The sequence below is a fragment of the Eumetopias jubatus genome, unplaced genomic scaffold (genome assembly GCF_037043125.1).
Source record: "Eumetopias jubatus isolate StellerSeaLion01/CBP00866 unplaced genomic scaffold, mEumJub1_p1.0 scaffold_9, whole genome shotgun sequence".
In the NCBI taxonomy this organism is placed as follows: Eukaryota; Metazoa; Chordata; class Mammalia; order Carnivora; family Otariidae; genus Eumetopias; species Eumetopias jubatus.
In genome coordinates, this window is record NW_028274815.1 from 109,115,125 (window position 1) to 109,139,140 (window position 24,016).

General features: G+C 43.8%; 1 protein-coding gene and 1 pseudogene across 3 annotated transcripts in view; one reads left to right on the top strand and one right to left on the bottom strand.

Annotated features, from left to right (window-relative positions):
- Window positions 1-24,016, bottom strand: part of SHLD1 (shieldin complex subunit 1) — a 94,365-nt gene that overhangs the window by 61,654 nt on the left and 8,695 nt on the right. For all 3 annotated transcript variants that reach the window (XR_015768986.1, XM_028112937.2, XM_088026708.1), the window contains exon 2: window positions 21,978-22,159. Coding sequence is in view for 2 of the 3 variants with exons in the window: in XM_088026708.1 (XP_087882834.1) it covers window positions 21,978-22,159 (182 nt within the window). In the remaining variant the exon portion in view is untranslated. The remainder of the gene's footprint in view (window positions 1-21,977; window positions 22,160-24,016) is intronic.
- Window positions 2,964-13,482, top strand: LOC148163580 (cytochrome c oxidase subunit 7B, mitochondrial pseudogene; annotated as a pseudogene).

The window sequence follows — 24,016 nt, forward strand, 5'->3', positions numbered from 1 at the left end:
GGGGGCAAAGGGAGACAAGAGAGAATCTCAAGCAGATTTCCCGTTGAGTGCAGAGCCCGATGTAGGGCTCGATCCCAGGACCCTGAGATCATGACCTGAGCCAAAATCAAGAGTGAGACATTTAACTGACTGAGCCACCCAGGCATCCCTCTCGTTAATTTTATTAATCCAGCATAGGATCTTTCGATTGAGATAGGCTCCCAACACGCCAATAGCAAGCCCACCACCACCTACCCTTATTATTCTTGTTTTTTTCCTTTAAATGTTAAATCCAAGGCCGAGGGTTCTAGGGGTTCCCCTGAAACCATAGGCCACATTTGAAGCCCATTCTCCCCTCCCCTGGGGAAAGCTTTTTACTCTTTCTATCAGATTCTCAAAGGGATCTGCAATCAAACCAAGGTAAAGCACAAATGTCTTCAAGCCTTCAAGAATGTTGTATTAAAATACAGCCCCTCTTGAGTTGCAAGTGTTGGGGGCTGACTGGGTATGGGCTGAGGGCAGGAATAAGCCCAGGACAGTGAGAAGGGACAGCCAGGGCTGGTCATCAGGCCAGATGGGAGCCAGAGCAAAATGTAACCCATTTCACTTTGTTTTGGTACTGGCCCTGGCCTGTAGCATGCATGACAGAGAATTTTACTGTATGACCATTGGAAGTAACCTCCAGAAGCCCTGCTGCATTATAAGGCCGTGGCTTGAAGGAAGCACCTGGTTAGCTGGGGAGCAATATGGTATGTGGTGATCGCTGACCAAGCTCTGGAGATCAGCTGCTTAGTTCCACCACGGTCTCGGTGAAATAACCTAACCGCGTAGCAGTTTTCTCAACTGTCAACGCAGATAAAAATAGTCTCTCTCCCCTTGCTTACTGGGATAAGGCCAAGTAAACACTCAATAAATGTCAGGGATCATGATTACTATTTAGAGGAGACATTTCGCTCATTTGTAATCATTTTCTTGTGTGACCTTTGCAGTGAACACTTCCTGACAGTGCAAGATTTATTGTCATCTCTATGTTAATTTTTCCCTTTAAGAACTTGCGGCCACATGTTTTAAAAAGCATATTCTTAGCTCTCCTGCCTATTTCAGAACTTCGATCTTCAAAGGACCGAAGCAAATGTATCTCCTCCACATTTTTCTTATATTCTCTTTTCTGTAAATATCACATGAAGTCAAGTTGACAATGATTTGAACATTTCTAAGTTCGACCGACGAAATGACAAAGTGGATTTTTCCAATCTCCGCCACGGATAACGCTTTCCGGCTAAAAATGCCTTGTGTATGTTTGATGCTTTGACCTTCTTCCAGCGCTTTCATAACTACTCCTTATTTTATTTATGTGCTTCTTTATTTATTTATACCTGTACCTTTTCCCATCAAGGACTGAAGGTGGCTTTAAGGACACACAAAAGTTGACAGGTTGGCATGAAATAAAGGTAGAGCCGAAGAAGAAAAACAAGGAAGAAAGTAAACCGAAACCCCTGGGAAAAGGTAAGAAAAAGGCATTATTTCTATTTCACAGAGAAGGAAACCAGGGCACAAAGCCACATAATGCTTTTTGAAGCAATGTGGGTTAAAAGCTAGAAATAAGCTGACACTAAGCCAGCCCTACAAATATCCTGCGGCTCTGGGGTATTGGGAAATTGACTCAAAACAAAACACACCAATCCAAAAAAAGACCACTGTCCAGCTCATCAAAAGTGGGACAGAGAGATGGGGACTCCTCCCGGGAGAAGTCCTGGGAGCTGATGGGACTGAGCTTGGAGGAAAGTGGCGTTGAGAGCAACGATGATGATCCATACCACGGATCAGGTATTAGAAAGGGCCAGGCACCATTCAAGAGCTGTCCCTCATTCACCTCCTCATTCACTACTCACCACAGTGCCTTATGACGTAGCACTAGTATTCAAATTTTGCAAAGGAGGCCCAGAATATTTAAGTAACTTGCTCAAAGTCATAGAGTGAGTGGGTGGCAGATTCGGACCCAGGCGATCTGACTCCAGAACACACTCCTAACCTCTGTGTCTCCAGAGACCCAATGCAGACAGAGCCCATCGACGGGAAAGCTGGATGATCAGGGTCGGTCTCTCACAAAGCTGAGAGGGTAAGGAAAGCACGCCATGGTAGGTGGGTCTAGGAAGTTGCAAGGGAAAATGAGGACACAGACACAGTTTTTTCTTGTCATTTCTTGAAGTTGGAGATGAAAGAAAGAAGGTGGGATGTATGGATTACCAGCCACCTTGATCAAGTCTCTATATATAAATTATTTAAATACAAAAGTCAACAGAAGTTGCAGGGGGCACCTGGCTGGCTCAGTTGAAGAAGCACACAACTCTTGATCTTGGCATTATGAGTTCAAGCCCCATGTTGGGTGTAGAGATTACAAAAAAAAATAAATAAATAACCTAAGAAAAAAAAAGTTGCAGACTTTGAGAACCCTTAGAGAATCTCACAATTTGAATCTGGAAATATATAGATAAAAAATTTCTTTGTAAGATGAAAGGCACAAATGATGTCTTAGGGTATAAAAAGCAATGCACTCTATATGAACGAACAAGGCAGTCTAGGAAGCCTCTTTGCTCCAATTCAGGGTTTCTCGGCCTCAGGACTATTGACATCTGGGGCCAGAAAATTCTTTGTTGTGAGAGATGGCTGTCCTATGCAGGATGCCTACTATAATCTGGCTTCTATTCACCAGGTACCAGTAGCACTGGCCTGCACCCCAGTTGTGATGACCAAAAACGCCACTAGGCATTGCCAAACACCCCCTGGAGAACAAATCGTCTTCAGTGGAGAATCACTGCACTAGCTATCATCACACATAGACCTAAACCTTCTCCCACAGAATTGGATGTCAATTTTCTTTCATAAAAGATTAGTTAGTGTCACGTTTATATACCAAAACAAGTGTCCCAGTGCCACCCAACTGGATCCAAGACAAATCAGTCTGGGTTCCAATGGTTGGGCCAATGATATCTTACCACCTTTTCCAGTATTACTTCCAGGGCATGAACCTCGAGCCTGTGAGTGTCCTTTTAAAAGAGTTAGACTCAGTTAAGACAAATTTAAAGGAAGGTAGTATTTACCCTACAGTAAAATGGCCACTCATTAACTTTTCTCCCTGTATGCATATGCCATTCCTGCATCAAGAGTGGAGTCAATTCCTTCACCCCCTTGAATCTGAGCTGGTCTGTGACTGCTTTGACCTACAGAATACAACATAAGTGAGGCAAGCCTTTAAGAAGACTAACAGTTTCTTCTTCTCTTCTCTTGGAAGGCTCACTCTTGGGATTCTCCCTCTAGGAACTCTCCCTTTAGGAACTCAGCCGCCATGCTGTTAGAAGCCCGAGTCATGTGGGCACAAAGAGGTCCCATGTAGGTGTTCCAGTGGACAGCCCTGCTGAGCTTCTGGCTGATGATTAGCATCAACTGTCAGCGATGTGAATAAGATCTTGAACTTCATTTCAGACAATTCAAGCTCCCTGGGGACTGCAGCTCCAGCCAACATCCCAGGGAGCATAAGCACCACCCAGCTGAATCAAGTCAACCCAAAAAACTGTGAGAGAAAATAAAATGATTGTTGTTTCAAATCACTACATTTTAGAGGAGTTAGGCTGCAAAAGATAACCCAAACACAACCTCAGGTCCCTGTTGGTGACAGGGACCAGAAGGGGCAAATGTACATATGTGACATGCATGGAGTCCAAGCAATTGGACAGGAGATAGTGAGCAGAGAGGTCTATAACAATGGCAGAGTCTAGGATTGCATGGCCAGGAGGGTGTAATTCCAGAGAGGACAGTGAAATCAGGTCATTGTATGTTCATGAGTAGCAAAGTCATTTTAATGTGACTTCTTAAATAAGTGTAGATGTGCCTTCAGTCAAATACTATTCCTGGAACATACAATTTTACATGATCATCATCGCGGAGGATCCTATTACTAGTGCACCTAGTGTGTGTGAACACAGTGCTGGGTACTTTACACACATTGTCCTTTGTCCTCGAAAGGGCCTTGAAAAATAAGCATACTTATCTTTCCCTCTTTCCCTCTACACTCTCTCCTTCCCTCTCTTCTTTTCTACTTCCTTCTTTCATGAGAAAAGGTAGTTTAAGGTTTTTTATAAATCACATCACATTGTTCAATGCAAGAAAGCTTCCTCTTATTGCTTTGAGCAAAAAATAGAATCCAGAGCTCTGTTTTTTTCTTCCCAGTTCTTTCTTTTTTAAATTCCAGTATAACTAATGTACAATGCTGTATTAGTTTCAGGTGTACAATATACTGTTCAGCAGTCTATCCATTACTCAGTGCTCATCATGATAACTGTACTCTTAATCCCCCCAACCTGTTTCACCCCTCCCCACTGTCCCTTCCCTTCTGGTAACTCTGTTCTCTATAATTAAGAATCTGTTTGTTTCCCTCTTTCTTTTCTTTGTTCGTTTGTTTTGTTTCTTAAATTCCACACATGAGTGAAATCATGGGGTATGTGTCTTTCTCGAACTGACTTAGTTTGCTTAGCATACTTCTCCCTAGCTCCATCCATGTCGTTGCAAATGGCAGGATTTCATTCTTTTTTATGTTTCTTAATACGCTGAAAGACATTCAATATCCTTCTTAGTTTCCTGACTAGTTATGAACAACTTCAACTTCCCATGCCTGCTGAAGGTTGAGTTACTATTTGGAAAGTGGTATGTGGGTTTACAATCGGCTAGTGGCGGAGACCAAGTATCCTTCAGCTCACCTCCCATGCCCTGACACCCTGCACGTGTTTACTGTCTGCCACATGGGTGAATGCCATGGCCCCTCATCAGTAGATGAAATCAGGAAATCGATCGGAAGTAGGAAGATTCTATCTAGACAGACATAAAGGCTGCAGCTAGGGACAAGTGTTGTGGCAACACTCTTAACAGTAGGAAAGACATTTCCTTTCAACCATTCAGTAAGGTAGCTGGATCGCCAACAGCAAGCACAGCATTCAATACAGAGCATGCACTTATTCAGTGCTTACTGGACAAATAAAAAGTATTAAATAGACAGCAATATGAATGTGTGGAAATGTTAGACAACTGTGTTCACTGTATAAAATAAGTAGGATTATCTGATATTATTGATTCATGCTGACCCCACAAAATTCACCTGAATGCATAAAAAAAAATTCTCAGTTATGGGTGGCTCAGGCGGTTAAGAGTCCAACTCTTGATTTCGGCTCAGGTCATGATCTCAGGGTCATGGGATTGAGCCCCAAGTGGGGCTCTGCACTCAGCACAGAGTCTGCTTGTCCCTCTCCCTCTGCTACTCCTCCTGCTCGCTCTCTCTCTCTCTCAAATAAATAAATAAAATCTTTTTAAAAAAAATTCTCCTTAACAGTATTATGTAGATAATTCCTAATTTGTTTTTCCCAATTTCTGAAACTTGCTAATTCCTATTTTTGCTCAGGTTGCTATTGTCTTGAAGCTGTAGGAAGTCACCACATAATCCATATTCATGAGGTACCTATTTGAGAGACAACGTATTTCAATCAACTCATTCTTTGAAGGAAGAAGGCACAATTAGCCACAGACTTGGCCACAAAGACCAAGGATCTTCTCATCTTCACAAAGTAATTCAGATTCAAATTTAGGGAATTAGCTGAGAATTTATAGGCAGAGATAAAGCAGTGGGAAACTGTAGGGCACTTCTCAGTTGTAGCATAAAAGGAAAAATTCCACTGGCATCACCTTAAATCATAATTGAGCAATTGCCTGTTTCTTATTATGACTATTTCTCTATACTTCATTAATAATATATTAATAACATTAATAATAACTATGGCCAACAGGGCAATTTAAAAAAATAATTTAAAAACTCTACAGGTAATTCTGAAAGTACTCACAAAAAAAAAAATTCTTGAGGTCTAGTAGTAAACAGTTATAAAAATATTCCCTCCAAGGGGCTCCTGGGTGGCTCAGTTGTTAAGCATCTGCCTTAGGCCCAGGCCATGATCCCAGGGTCCTGGGATCGAGGCCCGCGTCGGGCTCCCTGCTTAGCAGGAAGCCTGCTTCTCCCTCTCCCACTCCCCCTGCTTGTGTTCCCTCTCTCGCTGGCTCTCTCTCTGTCAAATAAATAAATAAAATCTTTAAAAAAAAAATCTTAAAAAACAAAACAAAAAACCCACCATAGAATACATTCTCCCAAATGTGGCTTTGCTTAAAACCACCTCAAGTTAATTAGGATCCTTCACCATAAGGTGATTTGTGGAGACTGCATGGAAGGTATCTTCAAATACAAATCAAAGCACTTTGCAAATGAGAAGGCATCTGCTGACATACACATTTGCAATGAAGAGATTATATGAGAATAGGATTAGATTATTTGCTTAAAATTATACCCAAAGCTGGGAGAAAACATTTATACTAACAGCAAATGCTAGGAAGTAATTCTATGGATACTTTGAGTCGGTATTAGAATAACTTCCCTGGAAAGGCTCTGTGCCGGTACAAATCACTTTTTTGCCCAGTACTGACCAACACGAAGGATGAGAAGTTTTAGTCTCTTCCTGAAAGGAGTTCAGCAGGTAACCAGAAGTCTAGAAACACCTGCGGGAGCACTACCAGCTGCCACCGCAGCAGTGGTAATGACCGCTTGCCTTTACCAAGTGTTCTAAGCTCGGTGCCTCACTCAATCATCAGGACAACCTAGGAAGCACGCAATATCATCATTTTCATTCCACAGATGAGGAAATTGAACAAGGCGAAGTGTAGCAACTCGCCCAAGGTCAGAATCAAGGTCAAACCCAAACTAGTCTGGCTCTAAAGCCAAAAATAAGAATGTAGATGTGATTTTTTTTTTTTTTTAAGTGAGGGCAACACTTAAAACCAGAGGGAAATGATAGAATTAAATCAATAGCATTAAGGGGCACCTGGGTGGCTCAGTCGGTTGAGCTTCTGACTCTTGGTTTTGGCTCAGGTCCCAATCTCATGGGTCCTGGAATCAAGCCTGGCGTGGGGTTCCCTGCTAGGTGGGCAGTCTGTTTCAGATTCTCTCCCTCTGCCCTTCTCCTCACACTCTTTCTTGCTCTCAAATAAATAAATCTTTAAAATAAATAGGTAGATAAATAAATAGGGGCGCCCGGGTGGCTCAGTTGGTTAAGAGTCTGCCTTTGCTCAGGTCATGATTCTGGGGTCCTGGGATCAAGCCCCACATCTGGCTCCCTGCTCAACGGGGAGCCTGCTTCTCCCTTTTCCCCCAATTGTGCTCTTGCGCATGCTCTCTGTCAAATAAATAAAATCTTTATTAAAAATAAGCAAATAAATAACACTAAGACAATTGGCTCCCTTTGGGAAAATAATAAAGCTATCACTCTGCCTCACACCTTACACCAAGATACACATTTCAAAGTAGAAAAAAAAAATTAAAACTGTAAAATTGCCAGGAGATACCTATTCATATAATCTCAGGCGTTATAATGAATTTCTAAATATTGCACCAAAGCAGAAACATTGATTGATAACACTAACTATATAAGAATCTAAAATCTCTGTACAACAAAAAAACAACACATTTCCTTATAGCAGCCAAAACTGGGAGACAAACTAAGGACCACTAATAGGGGGAAAGTTAAAAAGACGATTGTGTATTTGTACTCCAGAACACCTTAAACTGGCGGAGATATTAACATCTAAAGGATGGTTGTGATAGAATGGGGAATTTTAAAAGGCAAGTTGCAGAACAGTATGTTTTTGTTAGAGATTTCTGGCTCGCTAAAATCAAACACAGAGCCCAGACTTGAAAGTTCCCTGAGCAGACACAACCAGTTAATCATACAAGCAAAGCTTAATTTAGTTTATTTTGCAAGATAAAGAGGTTAAGTTGACCTGGGTCACTTCTTGCTTATGCCTCTGAAAATCATAAGCAAAACTTAAATTGTTCCCCCAAATTGATAGGCGGTAACCACTCATCAATTCCTTTACCTTTAAGAAAATTCTAACATTGTAACCAATTACCCAAGGACTAGTCCAGCCGCTTTGTAAAAATATACCTCTGAGCCTTGTTCCATGTTTCAGTTTGAGCACTCCCAGTTTGCAAACTGGCTTTTTAGTGTGTGTACGATAAACTTTTACTAATTACTACTTCAGGGATTCACTGTTTGTTTGTTTTTTTAAGATTTTATTTATTTATTTGACAGAGAGACACTGAGAGAGAAGGAACACAAGCAGGGGGAGTGGGAGAGGGAGAAGCAGGCTCCCCGCTGAGCAAGGAGCCAGATGCGGGGCTCGATCCCAGGATCCTGGGATCATGACCTGAGCTGAAGGCAGACGCTTAATGATTGAGCCACCTAGGCACCCCGGGGTTCATTGGTTTTACTTCTGTTTTCTTTCCTGAACTTTTGACAGGTTAAAAGCTACGCATAATCAACTGTACTAAAATACATACATTTACATACACAGTTTACACCATGGAGATAAGATATATTTATAGTACACCACCCTAAAAATATACACAGTACTATTGGTTACCACTAGGAAGGAGAAAGGGAGGGTGAGAATAGAGAATGTTCTCTTTTTGCTTCCTTTTGATCTATGTATTTTACTTTTTTTTAAAGTAAACATTACTTTGGTCATTTTTTTTTAAATTTTACTTATTTATTTGCGAGCGAGAGAGAGAGCACGAGAGGGGAGAGGGTCAGGGGGAGAAGCAGACTCCCCGCTGAGCAGGAAGCCCGATGCGGGACTTGATCCCAAGAGTCTGGGATCATGACCTGAGCCGAAGGCAGTCACTTAACCAACTGAGCCACCCAGGTGCCCTACTTTGGTCATTTTAGAGAAAACAAATTTCAATCAGAGTGTATAAAAATTAAAAGACAAAACTGGGAAAAATTATTGTAAAAAATGCTAAAGATTTAGTATTCTTGATGTATAAAGTACTCTTATGAATTAGTAAGGTTACAATTCCAATAGAAAAAAGGCAATCCATAGAAAAGAAAATGTCCAAGAAAACACAATATTTCTTTACACTGAAATCTTTTTTCCCTATAATATAATTAGCAGAGGTTTCAAAAAATTACAATATTAGTGTTGAGAAGAGTCTTGGAAAAAATGATTTTCATCCCTTTTCTGGAGGACAAACTAGTAATATGTGCCAAAAAAGTTTTAATGTGATAGAGCAATTTTTCTTATAGAAGTTTAGCTTGAAGAATAATTTAAGATAAATACAAGGGCTTAATCAGGATGTTGAACACAGCCCTTTACAGCAAAGCCTTACAAACAATGAAAATGATCAAAGATAGGGAACTGTTTATTTTTACAATGATCTTTAAAGTTGTTTCAGAGAAAAAAATATTTCAGAGAAACACAAGGAAGCAAAGGAAAAGGTGATCTCATAAGCACTTAAAAGAAAAAGGGCCTGGGGCGCCTGACTGGCTCAGTCGGAGAAGCATATGACTCTTGATCTCAGGGTCATGAGTTCGAGCCCCATGCTGGGTGTAGAGATTACTAAAAAAATAAATACACTTGAAAACATAAAAAAAGAAAAGAAAAAGGGCCAGGATCTTTTTGATGCCCTACAGATTTTTTAGTTGAAAGTTTTACTGGGTTCATTAAGACTTGCATGCAGTGCTTTGGACCAAAGCAGACAAATCTTGTGAACCTTTATCCACTTTCCCCCAGTGTACTTCAAACTGTGGAATACTGGCAAGGATAAATCTGGATTTCTCCAGTTTTCCCTGTATTCATTTATGTGTGACTCTACAATCTGATCACATGTCTGGGTTCACCCATCCACAACCACAGTCAACATACAAACTATTTCCATCACAAGGATCCCACGTGTTGCCCTTCTGCCCAACCCCAAACTCCTGACATCCACCAGTCTGTTCTCCAATTTCTAAAAATTTTGTCCCTTCAGAAACATTATGTAAGTGAAACACAATATGTAAACTTTTGAAATTTGCTCCCCCCGCTAGCAGCTGAATTCCCTGGGAAATTCACCCATGTCGTTGTGTGTCTGGATAGTTCATTACCCTTAACTGCTGAGTGGTACTCCCTGGTACGGACACACCACAGCTTGCTTAACCGTCTCCTGATGAAGGATATCTGTGCTGTTCTAGTTCTTCGCTGTTATAAATAAACCTGCTACGAACATTCATGTATGGTTTTTGCTTAAACGTAAGTTTTCGTTTCGCTCAGCAATCACTGGGTCATAAGCTAATTGCCAGTTTAGTTGTATAAGAAACTGCCAAACTCTTTTCCAGAGCAGCTGTGCCATTTTACGTTCCCACCAGCAGTGTGTGAGTGGTCCAGCTTCCCTGACCCTTTACCAGTATTTGGTGGTGTCAACTTTTATCCTAGCCATTTCTACAGTTATCATTATTAGTGTAATTTGTTTTTCTGATGGCTTATCTGAATATCCTCTTCGGAGACATGTCTCCCCGTGTCTTTTGCCCATTTTCTATTTGAATGGTTTACTTTTCTACAGTTGAGTTTTGACAGTTCTTTATATACTGGAGGCACTAGTCCTTTGTCAGATAACAGATTTGCAAATATTTTTTCCTGGTATGTACCTTGTCTTTTAATCCACTTTATGTGGGCTTTCAGAGAGCAAAAGTTTTCAATTTGCATGAGGCCCAATTTATCAATTTTTTTCTTTTTTTTTAATTTTTTATTGTTATGTTAATCACCATATATTACATCATTTGTTTTTGATGTAGTGTTCCATGATTCATTGTTTGTGCATAACACCCAGTGCTCCGTGCAGAATGTGCCCTCTTTAATACCCATCACCAGGCTAACCCATCCCCCTACCCCCCTCCCCTCTAGAACCCTCAGTTTGTTTTTCAGAGTCCATCATCTCTCCTGGTTCGTCTCCCCCTCTGACTTACTCCCCTTCATTCTTCCCCTCCTGCTATCTTCTTCTTTTTCTTTTTTCCCCAATTTATCAATTTTTTGGCTATTGTAGATTTCATGTCAATCATTTCCATTTGCTTTCTTTATAACTTGGATTTCTTCGCTGAGCTTTTCTATTTTGTCATCTGTTTCAACAGAATTTGTAAACAATTGTGGAAGTGCTTTTACGGTAATTGCTTTAAAAGCCGTAGCAGTTCATTCCAATGTCAGCTTCGTCTCAGTGTTGGTGTCTGTGACTTGACTCATTCAAGTTATGATTTTTGTTTCTTGGTAGGGTGAGTGATCTTGGTCCTACTTAAATCCTTTATTTAAGCATACAGCCATCCTGTTTAGGTTTAGCACACAGCTCACGGCCTACTTTCATGGGCTGTGGTTCTAATGACAGGTTAATTTTCAGAGCCTTTTCATTGGGTGTGGTGGGGGCTCCCATAGGCCCCCGCAGGTACTGCCCCAGGGACTAGCCCAGCCCAGTCTTTCAGTGGGGGGTGGATCTCAGGCCCCTCTAAAAGTAGGCTTTCTGGGTGGGCTGCTTGTTGTACTAGAATTCCCCTTTTCCAACGCTCCCAGCTGCTCCCCAGCTGCCCCAGTGAATGTAACAGGGTAGGGAGCAAGGGGAGTCTCGGGCCCATGGGGACAAAGGGGCTTCTCAGTGACTTCTTCACAGTCACTTACTGTGTTGGCAGAATCCCCTTGCTTGTGCCCCATCATTACCTGGGACTGGCTTAGCAGAGGAGTGGAGTCTCTGGCCTAATGGAGGAGAGTGCTTCCTCTGGCCTCTGATTATTATGGGTTTTTCTACAGATTCCCTTTTGGTGGGTGCTAGGCTCTCCTGGTGATGTGGCAGTCCTGGGGAGAAACGAACCTACCTGGGCCCCTTCTTGTTGCTAGGTGGCAGGCTGAAAGGCACCAAGTTCTGGTCACCTTCTGTTGGGCGGGGAAGGACAGAAGTCACCCTGCCTCTGTGTGGTTCCTTCAGTCGTGGGGCCCAGTACCAATTCATCTTCTTACCATTGCTTGATATTCTTCGACTGCCTCCCACGCTTCTATGGTTTATAGTTGTATTTAGCCGGAAGTAATGGGTATGCCATCTTGTCAGATTAGAAATCCCAAAAGATTTTTAAAATCTCATTACCCTTTATTTTTTTATTTTTATTTTTTTTAAAGATTTTATTTATTTATTTCAGAGAGAGAGAATGAGAGATAGAGAGCACGAGAGGGAAGAGGGTCAGAGGGAGAAGCAGACTCCCTGCTGAGCAGGGAGCCCGATGTGGGACTCGATCCCAGGACTCCAGGATCATGACCTGAGTCGAAGGCAGTCGCTTAACCAACTGAGCCACCCAGGCGCCCTCTCATTACCCTTTAATGCTACTATAATTTCATCAAATAAGGCAAATCTAAATCCTTTGGTCTTATCTTTGCAGAAAAGCACAACTTTTCTTGGCAAAGGCACGAAGAAAAATCAGATATCATTTTCTAATGTTTGTATTCTAGCCTGCTATCAGTCAAGCAAGATAAATGAAAAGGTGTCCTCCAATCGTACAACGCATGTACAGTAACTAGATTTAACATTGGTGGCCTTAGGACAAGTTAGCTTCTCAGATTCCAACTGAGTAAAGTAATCTCTAATAACTTGGAGGTTTTATTTCTAGTAGGCACAAAAACTCTGCAAACAATGAATTATAAAGGCTTAGCATATCTGGTACACTTAAATTCTTGTTCTTGGTAAGGCTCAGGAATATGCAAAAAGTAGTCACTAGAGGGCAGCAGACTCAAACACTGCCCCATAGCAAGCAATTGCCAGGCGCCATCTCCAGGTTCTAGACCCAGGGCCAGTTTTATGGGCTAAAAACATGCAATATTAATTTAACCCATTCTCCCTCAAACTCGACTTCTAAAATGGCATGGGCCCATGGGTAACTGCCTTATCTTTTTACTTATCTTGTGCCCGACATGCCCTAATATTTTCCAGGAGTTATTTATAGAAGAAAATTCTGGATCTACTGACTGAGTACATTGTGAAGAAATGGGGCGAAAACTCTTGGCTTGTTTGTTTTTAGAACTTATTTAAATTTTCCACTCAATTGCCTTATTTTGTGAGCAGAAAAAATTCATAATGCTATGAAATGTAATGAGAGTTTTCTCGGGGCGCCTGGAAGAGCATGTGGATCTTGGTCTTGGGGTCGTGAGTTCAAGCCCAACATTGGGTGTCGAGATTACTTAAATAAATAAACTGATAAAGAAAAAAAAGATAGTTTTAAAAAGCAGTCCTTAGAGGGTGCTTTGCAAGCAAACTTGGCATGAAGTTGTAACAAACCAGCAGCTGGCGTTGCCACTGTTCTGTCTGCAGCTTTGATGTTCCCATGGCCAAAAAACCCCCAGCACTAAGCCATCTCCAAGTTCAAAGGATTCGTCAAACAATGGCAAAGCAGAGCCACCAGAAACGGACACCTGATATCCGTGACAAATATGGTAATGCTGTATCAGCCAGTGGGGCCGCTTTCTGTGTTGCTGTGTGAGCATACACAGCAACACAAACTGGAATAGAATGGAATTGAATGGAACCTGTCCCCCGTTGGCAGAGTCACCCCAAAGGAATGGAGAGATCAGTAATTATCCCAGCCAGTGTAATACTGAATTGTTTCAAAACCAACTCATAATTGATTTCAAGTAAAAGCACTGTGCACCCATTAAAGTAAGGCACGACTGAAGAAATAAAGTACATGTGAAATCTTCAAAAAAATTAAACTAAAATAAATAAAAAGCAGTCATTAGGGCTATTCCTTAAAGCCAGAGTCTCATGCACTATAATTAGAGAAATATTTGCTGGAAAAATAAATTAAGGAAACAATTCTGCTTGGAACATACTTTCTTCACCGTAGAGAAATGGGAGTGATAATTTTCTGCTCTCAGAAGCATTCTATCTCCTCACAGATGTTCATTTCTCTGCTGTGTTCTCAAGAGAAAAAGCTGAGGGCTTTCGAGAGGCCGGGATGGGCTAGTCCGAAGACTTTCCAAGTGAGCGTTAAGCAAATCTGCAGGGATTAGGTAAGAGTATACACTATTTCACTTAGAAGCTTTTTCATCCTAGAGTACACACATACGATCACTCACAGCTTAAATTTGATGACAAAGCTCTAATCTGGTGATCAAGGGACTGTAATACTTTATATCTATTTTTATACCTTACCAAATTTCACATATCTATGCTTTCCATTGATTCATTCAACAAGCTTTTACTGAGCACCTACTATGCGCCAGGTACTATATACCCTTATTCTCTGCTCACATGTCAGGGTCTGGGTTTAAAAGGCAACAACTGCAGGCACCGTGTGATGAGACAGGCAGAGAACAAAATGAGAATCCTGAAAGATGAAGCATGGGCGACCCAGGAATGGATAAAGCACTTACCCTTAAAAAGTATGTTCCAATAAGCTGGGTTTTTGTCACTTCAAGCACGTTAGCAAAACCCAGCTCTAGGAAAACCTCCAGGGAGCCTGGAGGTAAATAAAGGGCAGCCACTCAGCAAACAGCATGATTTATAACTTCAAAGGGCAGAGAGCCAAGTTTAAGAATAGTTCCTGGGCCAGATGAGAAAATTTCCTCTGGACAGAAAAGTTATCAAGGGTTGTATTCATTCCAGCAAACAGACTGAGAAGACTCGTTTTCTTCCCTTGGTTTTTAAAGATTTTATTTAATTATTTGAGAGAGAGAGAGTGCGAGCTGTAGCAGGGGGAGTGGCAGAGGGAGAGGGAGAAGCAGGCTCCCTGCTGAGCAGGGAGCCCGATGTGGGGCAGGATCCCAGGACCCTGGGATCATGACCTGAGCCAAAGGCAGACATTTAACCAACTGAGCCACGTAGGCACCCCTCTTCCCTTGGTTTTAACATAAGCAGTTGGATCCTACTTGGTGTTGAGAAATTTAACTGAGAAGGCAATGCCTTCTCTCCAATTAGTCTGCAGGTGGTTAGAGCTTCTTCAACAATGGGAAGATGAGACGTTGAAAGGCGAGCTCAGGGAGCCCTGCACAGGACCCTGGTCAAAACGAACCACAGTCCTGGTCACCCCTGGGACGGTGCTGATACTAAAGATATATTCAGGGTTAGCAGGGTTAGCAGAAAGAAGCCAGCAGAGACTGAAGGAGAAACACTTAGGAGGAGAAATATTTAAGACTTACTACTTAGCACTTACTCATGCCTGAATGTTTGCATTTCTTTAAAGTTCTGCCTTTGAAGTCAGCCTGACCCAGATTTGAGTCTTGGCTTTCCACTACTCTTTGAGTAACATATCAATATGTAACCTCTCAAAGACTATTTCCTCCTGGGTAACATGGAGATCACAATAGTACTTATTTCTCAGGGGCGGATATAAGAATCAGAAGGAATGGTGCACAGAAAATGCACAGCACAGCGCCTGGAAGGTACGTGTACAATAAATGATAAACTATTAATCTCTTCTCAACTGCATATAGTCTCCTCTGTCCTACAAACACATCACAGTGAATGGTACTTACGATGGGGTACATTTGATTTTTTTCAATCAAGTTGTTTTCTCATACTTTAAGAAGACACAGGGCGCCTGGGTGGCTCAGTCGGTTAAGCATCTGCCTTCGGCTCAGGTCATGATCTCAGGGTCCTGGGATCGAGCCCTGCATCAGGCTCCCTGCTCAGCGGGGAGTCTGCTTCTTCCTCTCCCTCTGCCCGCCCCCCCGCCGCCCCTGCTCATGCTCTCTCTCTCTCTCTCTCTCAAACAAATAAATAAAATCTTAAAAAAAAAAAAGACACAGCTGAATGACAAGTCATGAGTGAATGCTCACTTGCAGTAGCCTTGAGAGAGAGCTATCAGGTCAGACTCTGTACACCTGAACTTCAGAGATAAATGCCTGTAGGTGAGGCTCTCGACAGGAACACAGCCCATCTTTCAAATCAGTTGGGATTTCTTTTTAAAACTCTCTAAGTGTAGGCACAGTACACAAAAGTAAACAAGTCTCTTCTCCCACAGCAGGTGTCTTTGAAACTCAAAAGAGAGGAGCAGTGAGAGATGCCGCAGTCAGCAAATGGCCTTTGAAAATAATTCTCCTCTTATACTAGTATTTCTAATGACTATTTAACATTATCTACAATTTAGTAGCCTAAAATAGAGAACTATATTCTTCTATTTTTAGAAAAGGGGTGGAAAAGTCACAGTTAGAATAGTCTATATAGAGGTCACCGAGGAAATAGGAGTTGCCAGGTTGCTCTGTGACCTCAGGTGATTCACTGAAAGGAAAAAAGATAGTTATCTACTCTTTTTTTTTTTTTAAGATTTTATTCGTGTATTTGTCAGAGAGAGAGAGTGAGAGAGTACAAGCAGGGGGAGTGGCAGGCAGAGGGAGAGTCAGGCTCCCCGCCTGAGCAAGGAGACCGATGCGAGACTCGATCCCAGGACCCTGGGATCATGACCTGAGCTGAAGGCAGACACTTAACTGAATGGGCCACGCAGGCACCCCTTATATTTATCTACTCTTAAATAGCAAATTCCTTGGATGAAATGCCTAAATATACAGGTTACAAAATGGCCTCTGAAGATTGGGATGTTGACAGATTCCAAAAGCAAAATAAGGGGACATTAAACCGCTATTTAACTTTAGACACAGGGCTTGGGCTGTCAGCTAGGGCTTTTAATCATCAAAGACTTACTGTGTTTAATGTTCAGTTTGCTATATCAGCCAATTTCTCAACAGATGCTCTTCGAAGTTAAAGTTTGAGGAAAGGGCTCAAAAAGAAAGATTTCCCACCTCCATACTGCAATGTGTAAGCAAAAACTTCAGAGGAGCTCTTTGTCCTGATGAGAATGTGTCTGGGGCGCTCTCCAGAACAAAGGTTTCAGAGGGCCCTGATGAGATCAGAAACATGAACTAGGCAGACTTTCTCAAGTGAGAGTAGTACACACAGGACTTCACCTCCAGAAAACCTTGGTGACTGCTTTTGAGGGGTTTATCCAAGACCACTGACCACCTCCCTTGGCACTTCCATTCTGCCTACTCTATGCTGTTCTCAAGCCCAGTAACAAAAGAGAAAGAGAACAACTATTTAAGAGGCAGGGCGTCCAAGCCCATCAATAAGTGTGTATTGGAGATTAACTGACAGGCTCAACTGGACTCAGTTCGGCAGTCTCTGGAGCGGCCTGGAGTTGACCAGGGAGGAAGGAACACATTTCAAGGACCAGAACAATGCAGCTGAGGCATTAAGGCCTGACTCTGCATAAAAACCAGCCCAACAGGAGTGGCAGGTCCATGTTAATGGGTAGTTAGACACCCACTGGCAGGGGTCTGTGGCATGCACCTGTATGTTGCCTGGGGCCTTGCTAGTTATTAAAATATTGCAATCCTGCTGAATTGTCGTTAAATATTTTGAACAAACGCCCGGGACATGAGATTACACACGTCTACAAGGGATTTAAACAGAGGAATGTGACAGAAGTGCGGTTTCAGGAAGACCTTTTTGGCAAGTGTGGTCTTTTGCCGGATCTCACCAAGAAGGGCAGAGGGAGGGAGTTTCATGCTCCTGTGCCTGGCTTAGGGGACAAGTTGTTTGTTCTATCATCACTTCATAAGGAGTGGTCAGACAACCCTCGCCCAAGCCACCACCAGTTCAAGACAGATGAGCTGTGTTCATGTGGACAGATACAGCCCAGTCTCGCCTGCCTTTGGGTACCCAGACTGAAATGACCAAGGCTTTCAGGTTTTTCTGACTAATACTCTCAGATTCTTATCAACTCATTGAGTTTCCTAGAAAGTGCTCTTAAGTCTCATGTCCCTTGCTACTAATATCCTCCTCCAGGGCATGAACAGTGATATGGTAGTTGAGCATACAAGATAAGGACAGGGAAGTATCCATTAGGGGGGCACCTGGGTAGCTCGCTAGGATAAGCATCCGACTCTTGATTTCGGCTCAGGTCGTGATCTCAGGATCGTCAGACTGAGCCCCTCGTTGGGCTCCACGCTCAATGGCGAGTCTGCTTGAGATTCTCTCCCTCTGCCCCTCCCCCCACTCACATATGCATGCTTATGTGCACGCACACGCGCTCTCGCAAATAAATAAATAAATCTTTTATTTATTTGACAGAGAGACAGCGAGAGAGGGAACACAGCAGGGGGAGTGGGAGAGGGAGAAGCAGGCTCCCTGCAGAGCAGGGAGCCCGATGCGGGGCTCGATCCCAGGACCCTGGAACCACGACCTGAGCCCAAGGCAGACACCCAATGACTAAGCCACCCAGGCGCCCCTCAAATAAATAAATAAATCTTTAAAAAAAAGAAAATCCATAAGGTTTAGCTCCTGGGGAAGATCACTGGCACGGGAGCAAGGGCAGGCCTAGTCCTAGCGCGTAGCGGGGGCGGAGGACATGTGCCCAGGAATGAGGAACAACTGTAAGAAGAAGTAGAATGGAAGACAGGCAAGCCCTTCAAAAAGCCTCACTGGGAAGAGCAGGTGAGTGATGGCGAAAGCCAGAGGCCAGCTGCACGGTGAAATGGGGGATCCTCTACAAAAGTGAGGCTTCAGCTTGGGTGCCTTTCCTTACAACCTGGCCTCTTCAGTGGTCCCTGCCATCTCCTAAAACTGAGCCCACTCGTCCCTTGCCTGCTACTCTTCCAGGGTTTACAACTGTGATGCTGACTCCAACCTTGAAGTTGGGACCTCGCCACTCACTGATAGGCCATCTGCACACGGACTGCCACCTGCTGGGATTTCTGGGTACTCTCGCGGTGTTACCCCTTGCAGGGCTGTGCTGGGCTACCAGTGGGCTATTCTATACCACCACGGTGGGTCCCACCCCCTTGCTAACTGTGTGTCTGAATTTCGACCGTAGGTTTTGACAATTGGGCTAATTTGAATCTTTTTTTTTTTAAGATTTTATTTATTTATTTGAGAGAGAGAATGAGAGAGAGAGAGCACATGAGAGGGGGGAGGGTCAGAGGGAGAAGCAGACTCCCTGCTGAGCAGGGAGACCGATGCGGGACTCGATCCCGGGACTCGAGGATCATGACCTGAGCCGAAGGCAGTTGCTTAACCAACTGAGCCACGCAGGTGCCCTGAATCTTTTTTTTTTAAGATTATTTATTTATTTTTGAGAGAGAGCGAGAGAGAGAAAGAGCGAGAGCAGGGGGAGGGGCAGAGGGAGAAGCAGACTCCCCGCTGAGCAGAGAGCCTGACACAGCACTCGACTCTGGGACTCCGGGATCATGACCTGAGCCGAAGGCAGATGCATAACCGACTGAGCCACCAGGTGCCCGCCCATGACTGAATCTTAAAGGTCAGCTCCTGGCTCCTATTTCACGCAGCAGCCAGAGAAGCCAGATCCTGGCTTCACCCTCAGACCTCTGTTCCGCTATAAGCAACCTACCATACTCAACCAGTTCTTGAGATAGTCAACCATATGGTGAGCCAAACACAAGCTACCTGAGTGTAGCCAACAGTGAGCGAGTACGAGGGTGGGCACAGCCCAATGGTGACTGTCAGCTGGAAACCTCTGACTGTATTCACAACCTCTAGAAGATCAACTTCCTAACAACACACAACAGCATACAAGCAAACCAAGAATGCAGGTTGGCCAGGGAGTGGGATATGTTAAGAATCTGAAATAGAACGAACAGTAGCCATCAGAGCACCAAGAGAGACCAATGTGTCTCTGAGTAAACAACAGATCCAGAGTTATGAGAACTAGATTAAAATGTGGGCAAAATCTGCTGGAGGGTTACGGGGGAGGGAACCGGTAAGTACACCTACTCATGAACACAGTGAAAGGAAGGAAAGTGGATCCTACTTATAAACAGAAGATCAAAACTCAAGACCCTGGACAGTTTTGAGAAACTGGAGATGGAAGATGATCAGCCCAGAGTAAATGAGGCTGGGCAGTTAGGACAGCGACTTCCCCCAGAGTTTAGGACTGCATTTTAGGAACATCAGAAAGAGCCTCCAAATCTCTCTTCTACCTGTCCTTGATTCCTGAAATTAAACCATTCTTTTAGGGCTAGGTCCTCTTAAACAAAGAGCTTCCTGGAAAAGCCAACACTTGAAGCTACGGTTAGTCATTCGTCTTTCAGTCTAAGTTTCAAATTGTTTTTTGGGAGGCTTTGATGGGTGACGTGTGAAGACCTCCAGCACCCAGGGATGGGGCGGAGGCCCAAGCAGGAAGGAGAGAAATGAGAGTTGAGACCCCAAAGGGCACAGGCCCAGAGTGACTCACCCGGGTGTGGGGTGCCCATTATAAGCCTCTTGTGTTCTATCTTGACAGAAATGGCACAGGATTCATACCACTGCACATGAGTTGATAACTTCCTTTGCATACATTGATGGCTGACAGTTTGGCCATGTCTCCAGCAGTTATACAATTTGACTTTTCTTCTGGAAGCCAGAGGCAATCTGACAATCTCCTCCCTCCAACACTGATCATGCTATGGGGCTAAATTCAGGCTTCACCTAATTCAGTGCCGCTTGTGACTCCCATTCCTTATACATGGAACGTTCCAAAGTCACTCATAACCAGCCTTAAGCTACACATGTGGGGAGTAGAGAGGAGAACAGAGTTTTATGTTAGGATCAAGTTCAGCCCCAAATCTATACAGGTATATCTCTTAATGAAATAATAATGGCAGTTAACATTTACTCATTCCTTCCTCGTACAAGTACTTATTGAGTACGTGCTATCCTGGAGTTTATATTCCAACGCAGGGAGACAAAGAAATTAACAGTCCTACCTAGGGTGCCCAATGGCCCTGCTGCTATGGAGAAGAATAAAGCCGGGGTAGGGGATGACAGAAGAACCTCAGCAGGAGGGAGGGGGGCTGGCTCTTAGATATGGGAGGCAAGGGTGGGCCTCCGTGAAGGGCGACACACACTTGGTGTGGCGCAGGCCCAGCCCGGAGAGGGCAAGGAGATGGTTAGAGAGGCGGCAGGTCCAGGGCCCAGAGGGCATGGGCGCCAGCTAAGGACGTGGGCTTTTGCTCTGAGACAGATGAGAAGCCATGGGAGCTTTGCGCCAAGGACTAACATGATCTGATTTGTATTTTAAAAGGATCTTCTGGTGGCTGTGTTGAGAAGAAACTGTAGGAGGACAAGGGCAGGTATGGAAAGAGGTGGTTAGGAGACCTAACAATAATCCGGAAGCAGACAACAGTGGCTCACACCAGGGTGGTGGCCATGGAGATGGCAAAACTCTTTAGATTCTAGATTTATTCGGTGGAGCTGACAGTGAGGGACCGAACATGAGAGAGGTTGAGAAGGACTCCTAGGTTTGGGCCTAAGTGAACAGATGGATAAAAGTGCTTTTCTGGGATGAGAAAGCCTCAAAGAACAGGTGTCTGTAAATGAGGGGGAAGGAACTGGGGAGGGGGGAGAGGAATTAGCAATCTGGTTTAGGATGTATCAAATTTAAGAAGTCTAACAGAAGTCTAAGTGATGATGTCAAGTACACAGAGCTCAAAACTGTTAAGAAATGTCCCCCCAAGTCCCATAGCTAGTAAGTGGCAGAGCTCTGAGTCCATGTCCGTGGACCTCCAGGTCTGGACTGAGCAACGAATGGGGAAGACAAGGGCTTTGCAACCAGAGATGGTCACTAACTATGTCAAGGAATCATCAGTAAGCTTAAGTAACAGACTTTTTGGCAATTCTGCCAGGGAAACTCGTAGAAAAGTTGTTCCCCAAATGCAGAGCATACTTCATACAAGGAACACTAAAATCCCTGTTACTATCACCTATAACATAAAACAGGCCCACATTGCCACTTTCTGAAGTTTTCAAAGAACAAAACAAAAAACACTTCCACCCTCTCCCCGTTGAGCCTCTGAATGCAGCTGGACGGAGATCAGAAAGGGACTGAGACAAAAAAGGTCTCCAGGAAACAGCTCCCTGTCATGGTTACACCAGGGAGCTTGTCCTTTGAAGTCTCTCCCCACAGTGCTTAGATAAGATGTTTTCTACTCCAGACAATGGGCCATTCCTCAGAGAGGCGCTACGGGAAGGGAAAGAAACAAACACATACCCGTATGTAGAGTGTGTGTGAGAGTGTGTGTGTGTGTGTGTGTGTATGTGTGTGTATCAATGTTAGCTTGTTTTGAACTCTGCTTCTTACCTGAATCCACATCAGAAGAGGAAGGAAGAGAAAGGGTTTCCACAGAACTAAACACCTCGCTGTCGGCCTCCTGGTGGGGTCTCTGCAGCACATAATCTCTTATGTCATCAACTGGTGGCAAGTCCAAAGCACTGCTCTCCTCTGACTGGCCGTCTGGAGCGGCTTCCTGGGTCGCCATAGTCCTGCCATGGGAAAAACAATTCAATACAAAAGGCACTGCAGAAGAGGAGTCTCCATTTCCGCCACAGCTTGAAGGGCGAAAGTCCCAGAATACTTCATGTTCCCGTTAGTAACCATCTTCCTTGTCCTTACTTTAGACCCAGTATTTGTTTACCATGTTTCTTCATCAGGAGAAAGAGACACTCTCAGCACACAAAGAAACCATTAATAGGGCACCTGGGTGGCTCTAGTTTGTTGGGCGACTGCCTTCAGCTCAGGTCGTGATGCGGAGTCCTGGGATCGAGTCCCGCAACGGTGTCCTGGCTTAGCAGGGAGCCTGCTTCTCCCTCTGACCCTCCCCCTGCTTCTCCCTCTGACCCTCCCCCCCCATGCTGTTTCTCTCACTCTCAAATAAATAAATAAATAAAATCTTAAAAAAAAAAGAAACCATTAATAATTTCAGCTGGAGGGGCGCCTGTGTGGCTCAGTCGGTTAAGCATCTGACTCTTGGTTTCAGCTCAGGGGGTAATCTCAGGGTCATGAGATCGAGCCCCACGACAGGCTCTTTGTTCAGTGTGGCGTCTGCTGGAGACTCTCTCGCCCTCTCCCTCTGCCCTTCCTGCTCATGCTCTCTCTCTCTAAAATAACAAATAAGGGGCGCCTGGGTGGCTCAGTCATTAAGCGTCTGCCTTCAGCTCAGGTCATGATCCCAGGATCCTGAGATCGCGCCCCACATCGGGCTGCCTGCTCAGCAGAGAGCCTATTTCTCCCTCTCCCACTCCACCTGCTTGTGTTCCCTCTCTCTCTGTGTCTCTCTCTGTCAAATAAATAAATTAAAAAATCTTTTAAAAAATAAAATAAAACAAAATAACAAATCTTTAAAAAAATAAAATAATTTCAGCTGGAGAATAAGCTGCGTGTCTGATAAGGATGAAACACCATGTAGCACCATAATCCAAGGGCTACAAGAATATTTAATGAGACAAGAAACTGTTCATGAGGGCACCTGGGTGGCTCAGTTGGTTAAGTGACTACCTTTAGCTCAGGTCACGATCCTGGGGTCCCATGATTGAGCCCCGCATCGGACTCCCTGCTCAGCGGGGAGTCTGCTTCTCCCTCTGACCCTCCCTCCTCTCATGCTCTCTCTCTCTCAAATAAATAAAATCTTAAAAAAAAAAAACTGTTCATGATAGATTACGTGAAAAAAGATTTCTATAAAATACAATATCATGTGTGGGGTGTCAGCGTGCCACCGTGTGTGTGTGTGTGTGTGTGTGTGTGTGTGCGCGCGTGTGTGTGTGTATGAGTGAGGAATCTACAGTTCTATAGTTAAAAAAAAGTATCTGGAAGGGTATATTCCAAATTAACTTTAATGGTAATTAATTCAGTGGTTTAGTTTCTGAACAGTGAGATTATAGATGATTTGTATTTTTATCTGTGGCTTACTCAAAGACACATTCACTCAATTATTTCACATGCCAGGCCCTGGGTATACAAAGGTGTATGTAATAGACCCTTCCTTCAAGTTGCTCACAGCTTGGGACAATCCAAACACAGAGAGATACCATGTAAACACAAGGACAAGACAGAGAAGAACCCAGAAAGGGAGAGTAAGCTTTCTGGATGAGGTTATCCCCAAGCAAGGGGCAGGCCAGACTATGGCCAGCGGACAGCATAAACACCAGTAGAACCAGCCTGGGCAACCGCAATGGCATGGGTGTCGGGAGTTTAAAGTGAGACTCAAAGAATAGTCACTCATGAGTAACTGGGGAGGGACAAGCCCTGTGGTTTCAGCTGCATGACCATGGGGCTCTCTCCTGTTCCTACAACAGCGCTAGGAAGGACAGCAAGGCCCGGCAGCTGTCAGCAACGTGGAAACA